This window comes from Apiotrichum porosum (genome assembly GCF_003942205.1).
Source record: "Apiotrichum porosum strain DSM 27194 chromosome Unknown scaffold_4, whole genome shotgun sequence".
NCBI classification, from domain to species: Eukaryota; Fungi; Basidiomycota; class Tremellomycetes; order Trichosporonales; family Trichosporonaceae; genus Apiotrichum; species Apiotrichum porosum.
In genome coordinates, this window is record NW_021167111.1 from 1369380 (window position 1) to 1385742 (window position 16363).

The following is a 16363-nucleotide window of genomic DNA, read 5'->3' on the forward strand; positions in this document are numbered from 1 at the left end:
AGGGTGTGGTGTGTGGAGGTAAACTACGCTGTTGTCGTCTTTGATTGCCGGGCCTTGAGGTCGTCGAGATTATTTCTAAAAAGCGTCTCGCGTGCGGCTCACGTTTTTGCGGACATTCTTCTAAAGTCCGTATTATTTACGTAACATGTATTTGATTCCGTTGGCCTGCTAATGAGCCGTCGGGCAAATTAGGAATTAGGAACATGGGTTGGAAGTCGCTAATTTGGAAGTCGCTAATTTGCGACTCTCTGGATCTCTGGATCTATGGATGTCCATCGTAGAGTGGACGATGCGAGATGGGACACACAGCTATCGGTATCAGCTGTACCCTTGGTCTCCTGGCGCAACATTGAGGCACCCTTATTATCGCACGGAAGGCTGAATGGCAAGCAGCAGCAAGGGGCTGTTGTTTCTCACCAAGTTGTGCGTGGCTGACGGCACTTCCCTTGACTGACGTCGACCACTCTCTACTCCTCTGCCACACGATCTCAGTGGTTACATACAAGAATCAGAGCGTCTATTCTACGGAAAACTATAACTAATGTCCAACCCAAAAGTCCAGACGCCGCCAGAGCTTACACACCTATCCCGAATCTATGTCGTTTCTCTTGCACTCTCTTGTCCATCACACGCCAAACCGCAAACTGTCCTTGCTGTCCTGTGCCCAACCTTCCGAACCTTGAAGTCATCCCCGCGCGTGTCGAGGATACCCCTGGTTGCCGTGGTGAGAGCGCCGATTGCACCGCCATTATGCTCGGTCGCCCGGCACAAGTGTGATGGCGAGCACGAGCACGGTCCACTTGCCGGTCCGCCCCCGTGGTGGTCCAGGCTCGTCTCGCGCTCGTGTTCGTGCTCGGACGTTGTGGCCCCCCACACGCCCCGCGCCCCCGTGCGCGCCATGCCGCGGTCCCAGCTGTCTGTGTGTCGACGCCCACGCCGTACACCGCCAGAGTCGAGACCACGGGAAATTCGTTTTATTCTTGTCGTATGCGTCGTCGTCCCACAGATCCAAGGATCCAAGGAGAATCAGGCCGCTGCGAACGCTGCCAGGATGACGACGAGGGAAGCAGACGCCGCGAGCCCGAGCGTGGGAGCCGAGACAGCGACGACGCCGGCCGAGGTGATTGCGGCGGTGATTCCCGTGTCGGGGTCGTCGGCGGTGATGTAGGACAGAGGCGCATAGGTGGTGGCGTTGCCGGCAGTTCCGTTTGTTGCCTGGACGGCGCAAAGGGTCAGGAAGGTCTGGGGGAACATGTTAGCATCTCAGGGTGTCGATGCAACGGTTCGCAGTGGTAGCGATAGGGCGGCTGCAAGCGGCCAGCCTGCGATCCTGCCAAGAGCCACACACGCCCCCGCATAACCTTACAGGCCATGCGTCTCATGGTTCTCATGACACTTGGGCAGTGGGGAGAAATCGGGTTGGCCGCCGCAGAGAGAAGGGGGGGAGTACACTCACTGAGAGGTCGGATTTGATCTCCTTTGGAGTGGTGGAACACGACTGGCACAAGCTTGCAGCTTCGTTCATGGTGTCGTTGCCGTAGGTACCGCTCTCATATGTACCGACACAGAGACAACCGAGGAAGGCATTCGAGTAGTCGTATCCCTTGATGTTGGCTAAAGGCAAGAGGACATGTTAGCGCCAGTCTCCGACGGCACGCTAGAAACCTGGCCACAGCGTGTTTGGGTAGTGTACTCACGCGAAATGCCGTAGATGGTATGGCACTGGCTCAGAGTGGCCGACCACTTGGAGCAGGCCGCCAGGCATGGTGTGCCGAGGTTGGTGGTCGCAAGGACGCTGGCGGCAGCGATAAGCTGGGCGACGAGGAAGGCGAGCAAGTTCATCGTGGGGCAAGTGGGAAGGAGTGGTGGCGATGTGGGAGAGGGGGACGGGGAGTCGAGCCAAGACGTGAGCAAAAGGAGGCGAGTGCGTGTGATTCTGAGAGCAGAACACGAAGCCGGCGCCGACGGGGGGAGGCAAGAGTGAGAGAGACGAGCGAGACACGGATGGGACTGTGTGAAGCAAAAGACTGACCGACATATATGAGAGCCCACGATACCCACGATACCCACTGGCGACTGACCTGTCTCCCGTTGTCAGGGCCGTCTCACCGGGCGACTGGGGCGATGGCGATCGCTGCCTGGAAAGAGGCTTTCGAGGGGCGCGCTGGGGGTGCCCGGACCTGGCGCACTGGCAACAACGCTGGCGAGCTCTATTTTTTTGGGTGCTGGCATCCTCCGACCTCACCGGCAAACGCGGGTTGTGCGGGATGCAGGATGCGTCTCTTCGATCCTATATCCTAGCAATCGCAGCAATCCTCAACACGGGCTCAACAACCGCCTCGTTGACCCAAACGCGGCGCAGCGAACAAAGCGCCAGGGAGGGGACCGGGGGGGAAGCATGGGCGACAGGGCCAGTCCGTCTTCTCTCGCCCACGACGACAGCTGTGGCGCCGATCCAGCAGAGAGCCATGTTCGGGTAATGACTGTTTGCCTCACATACCGCGCGCACCCTGCGTTCCAGGTCGCTTCCATCGACAAGCCTCCCAAGAGCCAACTCGGGAGGCGGGAAGCCATTCCATCTCGTACACACAAGTACACGAGAGCCACACTGTCTGCAGCACCTTACCTGAGTTGTTCACCGCTGCTGTCTACGGGCAGAACCCTTGGTCTCACGTTTACAGCAGGCATGGTACATGGGTCAGCCCTTTAGCTTTCGGCAGCAACGTGTTCCACCCTGCCCGCGCGCCCGCGCCCCGCCTCCCAGCAAAATGCCGTGATAAAACCCGCCTTGGGCGGTGGTTTGTGCGCGGCGCGCTATGAGCTGTTCGCGCGCGCCGTGTCCTCCATGGAAACCAGGATACCGGTCCGACAAAAATGTGTGCACGCATGCCCCCATTGTGCCACTCCCCACATCACAGCTTCTAGGCGTCCTCGTCCCCGCCCTCCCCCTCCTGTTACAAGTAACTGTATCACGCTGCCCGGCACACCCCGGACGACAAGGACACTTGCACACTTTGAATGGCAACGAACGAGGATGTAGGGCCACAAAACCAGTTGGTTTTGAGCTGAGACCAGGGCCGCTAGGGAAACGGTCGGGCAAAATGTCCCGTTCCCGTAACCGCCGTTTTGGGCCACAGATGCAGAGGCCGGCAAGCTGCAAGAGCTCTGTTCCCCTCCGCGCGCCGCGCCCTCTCTTGCTATCCCGCGGGTGTCGGGTAAACTCCCTCGGATGCGTCCTAGCTCGCAAGGATCGCAGGGAAACTGTCGGCATGTCCTCGGGACGTTTCGTGGCTATAAGCGTGTCAGGCCTGGGCAGGTTCCACTCGTAATGACACGGCAGGTTGGGCTTTTATCTGATACATCTGCTACCGCGTGTCCGGATATGGGATATATGGGTGTGGATATTGCCCCCGGGCATTGTTATTGGTGTCGTGTGGCGCCACCACACGACGACACAACACAGATGTCATCGCGGCCCCGGCCTCTGACGTGTTTGGTCGCCGATGACCAAAACAAACAGCTCCAACTGCGCGGGAACCTGTTTCCCGCATGCTCCATAGCCCTCGGCGTTCCCATGTGCCTCGACGCGGCCCCAACTAGCGTCGTTGCCGGTAAAGGGACAGACTACAGAGCCAGGCAACGTCCAGATGTCGGAACGATCATCACATGTGATGGGGTGGAACCAGTGAAAGGAGGAAGTTTTCCTATCAGATAGGCTACTTATGTGTGGCTCGGAATGACCAGTAAGCACACAAAAGAAAGCAAATGGTTCAGTTGTAGCCTGGGAGATTATTTACGCTCAGTACCATGGTGCAGGAGCATGGTTTAGGACAGCTTGATTCGCCGAACCGGGCCAGGATGCAGACGGCGCCAGTGATCGTGGAAGAGCCACCCACGCCCGAGCAGACAGCAGCAACGAACCACTTGGACAAGCTTTGTGTGGAGCGTGTTGATCTTTGTGGGGCCGACTGGGCATAAATTGAATAGCAACGGAGTGCGGAGGCCGTACCCTAGAGGTAACGACATTATCCAACTCCACACATCTCCCTGTCGATGACAACGACCACCTCCTCGTCGGACTGCAGCCGCGGGGCATTGCCTGTCAGATACACGCTTCTGCAATGTGCAGCCATGGTTCTCAGCCATCAGCCCCAAGTCCCGGTCCAATACGCGGCCCATCGCTCCCTTGGCTGAGGTCATAACAGGTACATGGTCGTTTGCACTAGCTTTATACGTGGGGACGTTTTTTTTTGGATGATGATGCCTTTGTTGTGTTTGGCGACCCCTTGGTGCCACATGTGTTCCTCTGGGGTGGGGGATGGTGGGGGAGGTTACTGATCTGCAAGCACAGGTCCCACGAGTAACGTCGTAGGTTGGTTTATATGCATGCAAGCTTATACGTAAGTACGCGGGTTGCGTGGGGTCACTTTTGTGGCCCCAACCTTTTTTTATTTGTTCCCAAATAGATTCCTGGGAATTCACATGGCAATGAAAAGTTCAAAGCCACCTAATGGCTGAGTGTTACGTCATTACCCCAACCCCCCGCTCACAGCTTGTTAGGATTGGCACCGACAAGAGACAGTTGTGACAAAGGGACACGCACACCCATGCACCCACCTACACCCTGTGTGTGGCCGGCCTTTGGGAGAGAGACCAACACACGCTGCACCGTACAGTACCGTCCATACTGTGCTCACCTGTTTAGCCTGTGGCCTGTTGGCTTGTTTTAACGCCTCTGACGCAACAGGCGTTCCAAGATGTGGTTGCGAGCAAACGAAGCAGACCCCAAGTGGACGACGTATGACGTCAGAGTCCTGGGCCTTTACCTGGATTTGGACCCCGAGTGACGCGCCTGGCGTCGATGGAACCTATCCCTCAACACTGTGGGGTATACGGGGGCCAGCCTCGCTGGTGCTACAAAGGGCAAAAGCTTTGCTTATAAGAGCAGAGAAGAGCGTGCTTGCACTCACATTTGTCGGCACCCGGGTCCTTAGGCCTTAGGGAGGTGAGGAACAAAACAGTTTGGGGACATTGGTTGTGACGACTGGTCGGTCCGCTATACGGCAGAGGCAGCAGAGCAACAGGGGGTTAAAGAGGGGAAGAAGAGAGTAACTGGCACATCTTCCTCCATATTACGAGTGGGCCATGACCACATTGGAAGAGGCACTTTGATATGCTCCTCGTCCCCTTCCCCCCGGGCTCCATGCAAACTGGTATTTCCATACGCTTGTGCTGGCCGTCTGTGCCGTATGCTTATAGTACGACGGGGTTGAGAGCACAGCGTCGCAGTGGGGACGAGAGCATGTGCGTGTCCACATGCATGTCATCAGCCAGCGCGAGCGGCGACGCAAAAGCTGCCAGGGAATGGTTTTTGGCTGTGTGGGTGTGGTGTGGCCCTGAGAGGGAGACGCGGGGCCAGAGAGGCTCACACCCCTCGAGATACCCACAGAGGCCACAGGCCATGCATGCTCTGCCCGCTGGCTGGTGCTGCTGCTGCGCTGCCGCTGGCCGCTGGTGCGCTGGTGCGTCCGTCCGTCCGTCCTGCGCGTTTGTGCGTACACCCAAATTCCTGTTGCAAGAACCCCCCCCCCCCCCCCCCCCACCCCCACCCCCCCATTCATTCCCTCTGACTCATCCAACCTTACCCGCTTCAACACATTTACCACCCCACAACCACCCCCATTACCACAACCACTACACACCACAGAACCCAACAAACGCAGTCGCGCGCACGCGCACCCCACATCCTCAGCACTCTCTCCCCCCTCGCGTGGCTCGACCTCCACAACCCCACCAGTCCTCATCCTCACGCGACCTCCCCCCCCCCTAGTCACCCATCGCTCCCTTCTTGCTCGACCTCGTCTCTGCGCCACTGGCAGTCTTATCCCGACACACTCTCCTTGTCACGCTGCCCCGTGTCCCACTCTCTTCACGGAGCAGCGAGTGTCTCATCCATCTCGACCACCGACGCAATGCGCGTGGGCACCAAGATCTAGGACCAGCGTGATTATTATGCTTGTCATCCCGCGCCCCACTTGAGAGTTAGTTCGGCACTTTCCTTTTCAACCTTTGCCTGTCTGTATCCCGCTTGTCCACCTCCCGTCTCTTTGTGACACGGTCCGACAACACCACCACCTTGCCCGCCCGGACACACGGCGGCGCAGACCATGAGTAGTGCCCTAGGTGACAACAATCCCTTCGGTCCAACGCTCCACACACCACCAAGTGGAGCCCAACAACCAGCTGCAGCGGCCGCGTCGTCGGCGTCTGGCTCTGTCTCCTCTGCGATGCAGACGGGCGTAGTGCCCCTCCGCCGAGCAGCTCCACTGATGAGCACCACCTCCGACTTTCCATTTGCAAGCGATCCATTCACCTCGGAAGCCCGCACCCCCATGCCAGTGGAGGGTTCGCCATCTCCCGAATACTCCTCCCAGAGCGGCTCCGGTTCACCTTTTGCCTCTCCCTTTGCAACTCCTCTCCGTCAACCTCCTACACTGCGACTGTCTCGCGGAATGGCGACGCACATGACGCAGCCCATTCTCGGCCAGTCGCCGTGGGCGGCGCTCGCGGCATCCTCTGGCGCGCCGACCCCTTCACTCGAGTTTCCTCCCACTGGACCTCACGGATCTCCTCAGCTCGGCCATCCATTTGAAAGGCTCAACCTGGGCGGCAGCTGGAGTGGAAACAACTTGGCGCATTCAAACGACGAGCCATCAAACTTGCCACCGTCGTCTCCGTTCAACTTGGGCTCCAGTAGTCGTCCCGGCGGCTCGTCGTCGTCCATCCCCGCTGGACCCATTAGCGGACGCTCGTTGGGCCCCCCAAGCCCAAGTGGGTCGGCCAACCTGGCACAGAGACGCTCCTCCATGCCTGCGGGCCCACTGGGGTCGCTGCCATTGCTGCAGTCTAGAATCAAACCGCTCGCCGCCCCAGAGCTCACCAACGTCGTCTCGTCTAGCACCACCCTCGTTCTGGATCTGCGCGCCCCATCGTCGTACGAAGAGTCACACCTCCCCAACGCGCACTCTGTGTCCATCCCTTCTACCCTTCTCCGCCGTCCTGCCTTTGGTATCGGCAAACTCGTTTCAATGCTCGCCTCTGCGCAGTCACAGGCGGCCGTCTCGGCCTGGCGCGACACTGCCGATATTGTCCTCATTGACCAAGACTCGTCAGTAGTCACAGAGGGAAGCGTCTTGCAAGGCGTTGCAAGCAAGTTTGAACGCGAGGGCTACAATGGAAACCTATGGTTCGTGCCCGGTGGCCACAGCGCTGTCATTTCTACCAAGGAGTGCGAGGTGGTTGCCGGCAGCGTCGACTCTGCCAGCGAAAGCACCGTGACCACGGCTCCCAGCACCCCGCGACTGTCTGTGGGTGGTCTCGGCAGGCTATCTCGACTGGCTTTCCAGCAGGGTAAGTAGTGTTTTATTTTTGCGTGCTCAAATGTTTGTTGTATGTTGCTGACCCTTGCAGCCTCCACCACAAGCGCCCCGCGAACCATGTTGCCGCAGACAGCAGGGCTCGCCACCAGACCTGACCCGTTCACGAGCCTCAGCCTTCCTGCGTCTGCTGGTGGTCCCCGCAAGGCGCACAGCAGCGACTCTTCGCGGAGTCGCCTGCAGCCAGCCAACCCGTTCTTCGATAACATTCGACAGAACATTGAGCTTTCCCATGGCGGCATCACCGAGCGCATCCCCCTGGCCATGCCCGAAGACGTCGTCCGCCGCGCCGACGAGCTGCCTCCCTTCCTGCATGACCTTGTCAAGATGTCTGACAGCGACAGCGGTGAGGTCTTGGCCAAGCAGTTTTACCGTATCGAACGGAACGAGCAGACACGACTGCAGACTGTCATGGACACTTTATCGCAGGGCAGCTGTCTTCCTGCAAGCGAGGGTCTCCAGACAGAGTTGCCCCGCTCAGCGGTGGACGTTGTCAAACTCATGGAACAGCCCTCTGCCGACAACGGGTACTATCCATTCTCCATCACCGCAGGCATCGAGCAAGGCACAAAAAACCGCTACAAGAACATTTGGCCGTTTGACTACACTCGTGTTCGCCTGGCGTCACCACCCGACAAGTCTGACTATATCAACGCGTCATTCGTCCAGCCCCGCGGCACTAGCAGGCGTTACATTGCAACCCAAGGGCCCATGGACTCTACGTTTTCCGACTTTTGGACCCTGGTGTGGGAGCAAGACGTTCACGTCATTGTGATGTAAGTTGATTGATGGTCAGGAACACGTTTTCGATTGCACAAATGACTGACGTCGTCGGACAGGCTCACCAAACAATTCGAAGGTGGCAGCGACAAATGTGGCAAATACTGGAATGCGGTCGAGTATGGCGACCTGCGGCTGCAACTTGTCTCCCAGACGGGTGACGAGGATAAGCCCGATGTGCCGACGACGGGCTTTGACTTTGGTGCGGCCGTTCCCGAGGCCAAGAGTGTGGGCGAGGACGACAACAACATCAAGCGAGTCTTCAACCTTTGGCACAAGAGTGCGCCCGAAAAGCAACGTAAAGTCACGCACATTCAGTGCGTCAGTTGGCCCGACTTTGACGTACCCGAAACGCCCGAGGTGCTCTTGAACCTGATGCGTGACGTTGACGCGGCCGTCGAACATTCGGCCGGGTGCGGTGAGGATCACACAAAGGCCCCACCGGTCCTTGTGCACTGTTCCGCAGGCATTGGCCGCACTGGCAGCTACATTCTGGTGGATGCCATCACCGACGCCCTCCGCCACGAACACCGCAAGTCGTCAAAGCTCAACTCGGTCGAGTCTGCGCAGTCGTCGGCGGGCTCTGGCCTCGCTGCTAAACCGCCAAAGCCGGATGGCATGGACCTGGACTCGCCCCCGACCCATGCCGCGCCTCTCCCCGGCTCCAAGGCAGCCGAGGTGCTCGCTGTGCAAAAGGCCAACTCGGTACCGACCCCGGACTCTAACGTTGTCAACAAGGAGCCGATGGAGCTCGACTCGCCAGTCAAGGGTGGTCCCGCTCCTCCTCCAGAACCCGAGATTCTTTCAAAGGACAGCAACGTCCTTGTCAAGGAACCCATGGAGCTCGACTCGCCAGCAAAGAAGGATGGCCTCTTGCCTGGTCCCCCAGAACCCGAGATCCTTTCCAAAGACAGCAATGTTCTTGTCAAGGAGCCCATGGAGCTGGACTCGCCGGTTAAGAAGGATGCCGCTTCGTTACCTGCGCCAGGCGAGCCTCAGATCCTGTCCAAGGACAGCAACGTACTGGTCAGGGAGCCCGACCACCTCTCCTCGGACCAGCTGTCCATCAAGTCCTCCCGCGGCCCAAGCCTGCCATCACTGGCCGAGCAAAACGAGGAAAAGACCACCCCGAGCGAGTAAGTGTTGCCGCCGCCGCTGCTGTTACAATATCTGGAACATTGCTAACGTTAAACAGCTCTAACAGCATGAGCCCCCAATCGCAGCTCCCGCTGAGCCTGCCCGTACCGACATCCAACCCCGGTGCGCCGGCCGAGAACCCGCACGCACCGACACCTAGCCACCGCCCGCATCGCCATCCTACGCCGCTCAGCGAGATGAAGGACCCGATCATGGACGTTCTCGTCGGCATGCGCATCCAGCGCATGAGCCTTGTTCAGAGCCTGCGACAGTATCTCTTCGTCCACCGCGCCATCATCACCCACTACCTCCGCATGATCGACCACGAGAACACGAGCTCGACAGTCGAGACGGTCGCGACGGCGTCGACGGTCGAGACAGTTGCTACCAATTCAACAGTCGAGACCGTGGCCACGACAGTGTCGACTTTGGACTCGTCGTTTGAGGCAAGCTCGCTGCGCTCGCGCGGCTCCAACTCGATGCTCACGCGGGAGAGCGCCGCGCCCACCTCTGGAGTAGGCACGGACGACGAGGGCCACTACAAGCGCAAAAAGTCGTCTATGGACTTGCAGCGTGAGAGCGACGGGCGGCTCCAGTTGGGGCCTGGCGAAGGGTTGCGCCTTGCCGACGAAGGCGCCAACCTCCTCAAGCGGCTCAGCTTTAAGAAGCGCCGTGGGGAGAGCTCGACAGATATGGCGCGTACGGCGTCCGAGGAAGGACGGGCGGCAAAGGGTCCGCGAGGTGGCCATTAGAGCAGTTTAGTCTTTTGAGAGGGGTGGAGAGGGGGAGGAGAGAGAGACAGGGGAGGGAGAGGAGAGGGGAGACGAGTAGAGGGAGAAACGCAAAGAAGAGAGAGAGAGAGACATTGGAAGCGCGCACCATCATCACCATCAGCATTGTTTTCTCCGTATCTTTATGTTTGTCCTCTGTCATGGAGAGAACCATGCAAGCCAGCATATCACCGGGACAACCATTGACACTGTTGTTGGCAGTGGAGCCTCTGCCGTCACTCACCACGGCATGGTGAGTCACTGACGTCACGTGCATCGTGACTTGTCGCCACCCAATATGCTTCCGTTGAGTGATTGGATCATTTAGACCACTCGTAAGTCTCACTCATCGTTCGACATCTTCCATCGTCCGCCGTTCGTCGCCATGTCCGAGGCGCGCAAGTTTGACGCGACATTCAAAAAGGTGCCGGGCGTGCTGTCCTTGACGGAGACGCACGTCGCATGGGTCCCCACAGCAGGCGGTATGGACCGGCAGCAACAGGCGCTGAACCGTGTATCGAGTACGCATTTCCACTTGGCTCCTCCCTTGCCGCCAAACAGTGCACACTGTGAGATGGCAGGGACTCGCTCTCCTGCATACCAGGTCCCAGAATGAAATGGTCACTGACATTCCTTGCAGACATGCTAGCAAGCAAGGCTGGCTCGGCGCGTACCTCGCTCATGCTCAAGTTCAAGGACGACGTTCCGGCCGGCGGCCTCCTGTTCACCTTTACAGCCGCGAGCAAGGAAGCCGACCGGCAGGCGGTGCAGGACGTGCTCATCCCGTTTGTCGCTGCGAACCGTGGTGCCCCTGCTGCAGCGCCGACTCCTGCCGCACCCAGCGCCGTTGCCGGTCCGTCGACGGGCGCCGGCCCATCGGGCATCGCGAGCGCCGTGGGCACACCGGCAGGCAGCGCGCCGGGCACGCCTGGCACGCCGTCGAGTGTCGCGCGCGCCGGCAAGCGCAAGCTGGACGACGGGGACGCCGAGGCCCGCCGCCGCGCCAACAACCTCCGCGTGCGCGTCCTGCGCAAGAACCCGACCCTCATGCTGCTCCACCGCGAGCTCGTGATTGGCAAGCAGATCAGCGAGGAGGAGTTTTGGGACGGCCGCGAGGCGCTCCTCAAGGCCGAGGAGCTGGCGTACGAGCAGCGTCCAGGCCGCCCGTCGCGTCTCCTGGACGACCGTTTCGACATTGCAGGCAACAAGAGCAAGAGCGGCAAGATCCAGGGCGGTACCGGTGTGGGACTGAAAAAGGTCGAGACGGGCCCCATCGTCCTCAACATTACAAAGGACCTCACGAGGGAGATCTTTGAAGAGTTTCCAGTGGTGCAAGATGCGTACGCCAAAAATGTCCCAAGGGTGAGCCTTTGCGGTACTGGTGGCCCGACCAGCTCTGACAGTGACAGATTTCCGAGACCGACTTTTGGACACGATACTTTACGTCGACTCTGTGGGAACGACACCGTGCGTCGGTGCGCAAGACTGCACTGGACGAAGGGTCACGTCGCAAAGATGACATTTTCGATGCCTACCTCGAGGACCCAGACTGGGAGACTGCGCCGCGCAAGAAGATGCCCGACAACGTGGAAACGTACCTCGACCTGGCGGCGACCGAGGAGGACCACGGCGAAAACCTCGTCATCCGTGATGTGACCATGCAGGCTGGCAAGGAGCGCAGCTCATTGCCCCTCATGCGTCGTTTCAACGACCACTCGGAAAAGCTGCTTCAAGCCGGTAAGAAAAAGGACGCCACTGGGCGCTCAACGATCCCGATGGTGGCCGACGACCTGTATGACCAGATCGAGTACGAGGACCTGCGCGCCGCCGCAGCGCCAGCACCCATCCCACTCGAGGTGCAAGACGCCAACGAGCGTGACGATGCCGACGGCGCGCGCGGTATCTTGCCCGGGCGCAACGACGACGAGCTGCTCGCCATGGCCGACATCGAGTCGCGCAAGATTGCCGACTGGTCCGCCGACTTCACCTCGGTCTGCCTGGCCAACCCTGCCCACCCGAGCTACCCCCCGGCAGCAGATGACATGGAGGCCGCTGCGACGTTTAGCACGTTTTCGTTCCAGCGCGACGCGCAAATGGTCGCCGGCCGCGTCGTGCGCGACATGCACGTCGCGTCCAACGCCGAGGACGCCGTCCTGCCCCCTCTTCCCAACGCCATTCTCGAGCAGATGCGCTCGTGCCACAACGCTGCGACAGAGTTTCTCCGGCAATACTGGAGCGCCATCCTCCCAGCAGCGCCTGGCGCTTTGGGGGCGGGCACACAGGCCCACTCGCCACAAGTACGCGCGGCGCGCGCGACCAAGATGGCGCGATACCTCGAGGGCACCGAGGGTAAAGTGAATGCCATTGTGACGACGGCGGAGATTGCGCGCGTGGACCCAGACCGCGTGCGGGCGGCCATGGCGCCGACGCTGGGTGCGGTGAGCGTCGCGCTGCGCAGGGAGAAGCTGAGGACGGGCGTCAAGGCGTAAAGACATGTATACATTTTATTTTACCCACAGAGAGCGTATGAGCGACGAGCAGCTGCGCCTGCGGAGGGTTCTCACTGAAGGAAGCAGCCGACTGTGAAGGTGGTAGAGGCGGTAATTGTCGTTTGGCCACCACTCCTACAACGCAAAGCACTTTTGCTCCGACAGTCGACGACACACCGTGTAGTGCGTTTCCCCGTCCTGGGCACTAGAGCACTAAACCAGAGCACCGAGCCGCTGAGATTGGTCCTCTTCTCGGGCCTGTGGGAGACATGCTCTGCTTCAAGAAAGAACCCAGCCCAGATGCGATGCGACGACGGCGAGGGGGTCATCGCCGTGGAGGTGGATATCAGACGGGTCTACAAGGGCTGCCACCATATCCGGGAGAATACCCCCCAGGTCAACCCCACTACGGGGTCCCTCTCCATGAGCACAACGCACACACACACACACACACACCTTCACTCCTTTGCCTCCCTTCCTTCAACTCCGCGCCTTTCAACAATAGACACCAGAGCTACCCACCAAACACAAATGAAGCCTTACATCAAAGATTACATGCGCCGCGCCGCCCTTGGCGATCGTCGAGTGGGACACGAGCCCGGTTCGTCCACCTCCATCGGCGAGGGCGACGTCCGACGGCCGGCGGAGAGTACAAGACGCCCATGCACACGGTGTACCCTTGCAGTGTGGCATGGGGATAGAGGACGCCGGCACGACTGTCGGCGGCACAAGTTGACGGCACAAGTAGCGCCAGACACTTGCTATCATCGGTCATTTGCCCAGAACTCGTCAGCAGTACTTCCTCCATGGGTTCCAGCCTTATTGATGGCCACCCACCTCGTGCAGCCTGCAGTGCTTTTTAGCATAGTGGCCTGTGTGGTGCTCTATCTTTAGGCACAGCCGGCTGGCGCGGCCGAGAGCATTGGGGCCTGTGGCCCTGTGGAACAGAGTACAGTAGTGCATGTCGCCGACTGGCATTTATATACCAGTTTGTCGTTTTCGGCGATTTGTTTGCTTTTTTTCCCCCAGTTTAGCCATATCAGTGGCGCGTCGCATCTTGTTGATCCGCACAGCGGCTGGGATATCTGATTATTGTAGCTGTGCGCTGTGCACGTGTACGGCCACTGAGTACCTTCCGGCCTCGATAGGCTCCAACGTGCCGACGAGTTACCGGGGCAGCGGGCCAGTGGAACTCGGCAACTTGAATCTGTGTGTGGCACCCAGGGCACACGAGTCTGAACCCCCGGAACGCAGTCACAAAGCTATGCAAAGTGCATACACGAAGGGAGCGAAAATAATGGTTAAGGACGGGGGGGAGAGAACAATAAACTAGTCATAAGCGCGTGTATACACACGAAAAAAACGTCTACGAGAATCCAGTGGAGGGCGCTGCTAAGGGAAAACGACGGACGACCATGTTTTGATAATAGGTATGGTGCGGGTCGGGTTCGCTTAGAGGAGGACAGCGGCCATGACGGCAGCGGCGACGAAGCTGCCGGGGACGACGGTCATGCCGGCCGACGAGGCCTTGGAGGTCGACGAAGCCGAGGCAGCGGCGGTTCCCGATGCGCCCGAGACCTTGGACTCGGCGACCGAGGCAACCGAGGTAGCGGCCGAGGCGGCGGCGTTGGTGGCCGAGCTGGCAACGGACTGGAGCGAGGCGACGACGCCAGTGGCAGTGCCCGAGGCGGCGGTGGCGGCACCTATATGTGGTGTTAGCGAAGGTGCTACTGCAAGCAGAGCTACTGCAACTTACCAGTGCCAGAGGCGGCGGCGGTGCCGTTGGCGTCAGTGCCCGAAGCGGCGCCAGTAGCGGCACCAGTAGCGTTGGCGGCGGCCTGTATGTCGTCAGCTGTTGTCCACATGTGTCAAGAGTGGGTGTGTGTGTCTGTGTGTGTGTCTTGGGCCCAGGTGGAGGGAATGTGTCGGGGTGGGGTTGACTTACAGCAGAGTCGGTTCCCGAGGCAACAACGTTACCAGCCGAGTCGGTGGCAGCGGCGGTACCCTGGTCTTTGTCAGTTGTTGTTCAGAGGAGACAAAAGAGTAGTTGGATAGTTGGGTGGTAGGAGCGAATCGTCCATCGAGTTGGGTGAGGGGACGTTGGTGATGGGGATGCAGTTTGCTTTCATTTTACTCACAGCAACAGTGTTTCCGGAAGCGTCGGTGGCGGCGGCAGTAGCGGCACCGGTACCCTAAAGCAATGTCAGTTGCTGTTCAAATGAGAGAGTGGTGCGTGGTTGGACAGGTCGAGGTTGGACTAGGTCGAGGATCGACCGCAGCCGACCACTTCGCTTCTTCTGGACAAAGGCGACGATCGACTGAAGTCCACCACTTTGGAACACTCCATGAGAGGGGTATGTTTTCCGGGTGGTCGGACAAAGTCCAAGAACGACCAAGTCCACTACCACTTGGAAACCCCCATAAGAGGGGAGAGGCAGAGGGGCGCGTTTTTCGTTTACTCACAGCAGCAACGGTGTTTCCGGAAGCGTCGGTAGCAGCGCCAGTAGCGGCACCAGTACCCTGGAGCAGGTCAGTTGTTGTTCAAAAGGTGGTGCGACTTGGTACTCGGGAACATCGCAAGGTGGGGTGAGGAAGGAACAAAAGCCAACCCATCCCACGCTTGGAAAATCCCGACCATGAAGCTTATTGTACGTACAGCAGCAGCACCACCAGTAGCACCACCGGTAGCGGCACCAGTAGCGGCACCGGTACCCTAAAGCAGGTCAGTTGTTGTTCAAAAGGTGTGACTGGGTACTCGGGAAAACCGCAAGGTGGGGTGAGGAAGGAGCAAAGGCCAACCGCACCGCCCTTGGAAAGTCCCGACCATTCTTCCCAAAGTTCGTTGTACTTACAGCAGCAGCAGCGCCAGAGGCGTCAGTGGCGGCCGAGGCAGCTCCGTTACCGGCGGTCTGTTCAAGTTAGCTAGGTGCTTGGGCAAAGGTGAAGGTGAAAGGGGAGGGAAGACAAGTTTGCGGAGGGCAGGCACAATCTTTATGTGGCGGAGGTCTGTTCGCCCATCTTTCGCCACATTGGACTTTGCGCCTCCTTCCGCGAGCTCTTCTTCCTCCTTTCCTTTCTTCCTTCCTTTCTTGTCTACTCACGCCAGCGGCGGTACCAGCAGCAGTGCCAGCGGCGGCGGTACCCGACGAACCCGACGAGCCCGACGAGCCCGCGGTCGAAGCGCAGCTGCCAGTGGCGGCGATGGCGGCCTCGTACTCGGCGCCCTGAGGAAAAAGTCAGCAGATACTCAATGTGGAAACGGGGTGGTAAACTATGACGACGAGAAGGAAACTAAAAGACGAGGGACGGAGAGGGGTGTGTGATGTGATCGAGAGATGACGACTAGAGAGGTACGGAGGAATGTACGCTGTCATGGTGACGTTCCGGGTGCCGGGGGGGGGGGGGGAGGGCACTAGGTGGGGAAAAGTGGGTTTTGGGGGTTGGGTGTGTACTCACGTCGCAGTGGTTCCAGATGCACGAGAGGAGCTCGGTGCAGTCGGTCTGGGTGCAGCTCGAAGCGCAGGCCTCAGCACGCTTGATGTTCTGGACATGGAGTCAGCAGGGTTGGCGATGGGTGAAGGAAAAAAAAGAACACGTTGGCTGTGGGGGAGAGTGGGCACGGTTGGAGGCGCACGCAGCGCGTCCCGAAAAAGGCCAGTGCAGCCAAAGGCGTCCTCGAGGTAGGTGATATACTTACGGGGACAGCAAGGGCGAGGGCGGGGAGGACAGCGAGGAGGACAGCGGCGCGCAT

The 16363-nt window shown here is 59.4% G+C and overlaps 4 protein-coding genes across 4 annotated transcripts; 2 read left to right on the plus strand and 2 right to left on the minus strand.

Moving 5' to 3' along the window:
* Nucleotides 1-1026: 1026 nt before the first annotated feature.
* Nucleotides 1027-1842, minus strand: EHS24_007247 (uncharacterized protein; the record flags this gene model as incomplete). The annotated part of the gene is made up of 3 exons (XM_028622619.1): nucleotides 1027-1242; nucleotides 1457-1614; nucleotides 1698-1842. 3 exons carry the CDS (start codon nucleotides 1840-1842, stop codon nucleotides 1027-1029), a joined length of 519 nt encoding a protein of 172 aa, XP_028477511.1.
* Nucleotides 1843-6524: 4682 nt separating this feature from the next.
* Nucleotides 6525-10105, plus strand: EHS24_007248 (uncharacterized protein; the record flags this gene model as incomplete). Its single annotated transcript, XM_028622620.1, has 4 exons — nucleotides 6525-7410; nucleotides 7471-8212; nucleotides 8276-9352; nucleotides 9412-10105. 4 exons carry the CDS (start codon nucleotides 6525-6527, stop codon nucleotides 10103-10105), a joined length of 3399 nt encoding a protein of 1132 aa, XP_028477512.1.
* Nucleotides 10106-10508: 403 nt separating this feature from the next.
* On the plus strand, nucleotides 10509-12612 carry TFB1 (RNA polymerase II transcription factor B subunit 1; the record flags this gene model as incomplete). The annotated part of the gene is made up of 3 exons (XM_028622621.1): nucleotides 10509-10644; nucleotides 10764-11485; nucleotides 11533-12612. The coding sequence occupies 3 exons, from the start codon at nucleotides 10509-10511 to the stop codon at nucleotides 12610-12612; spliced, it is 1938 nt and encodes a 645-aa protein (XP_028477513.1).
* Nucleotides 12613-14064: 1452 nt separating this feature from the next.
* EHS24_007250 (uncharacterized protein) lies at nucleotides 14065-16363 on the minus strand (the record flags this gene model as incomplete). The annotated part of the gene is made up of 10 exons (XM_028622622.1): nucleotides 14065-14315; nucleotides 14369-14450; nucleotides 14558-14617; nucleotides 14751-14804; nucleotides 15076-15132; nucleotides 15269-15325; nucleotides 15465-15521; nucleotides 15714-15836; nucleotides 16069-16155; nucleotides 16310-16363. The coding sequence occupies 10 exons, from the start codon at nucleotides 16361-16363 to the stop codon at nucleotides 14065-14067; spliced, it is 882 nt and encodes a 293-aa protein (XP_028477514.1).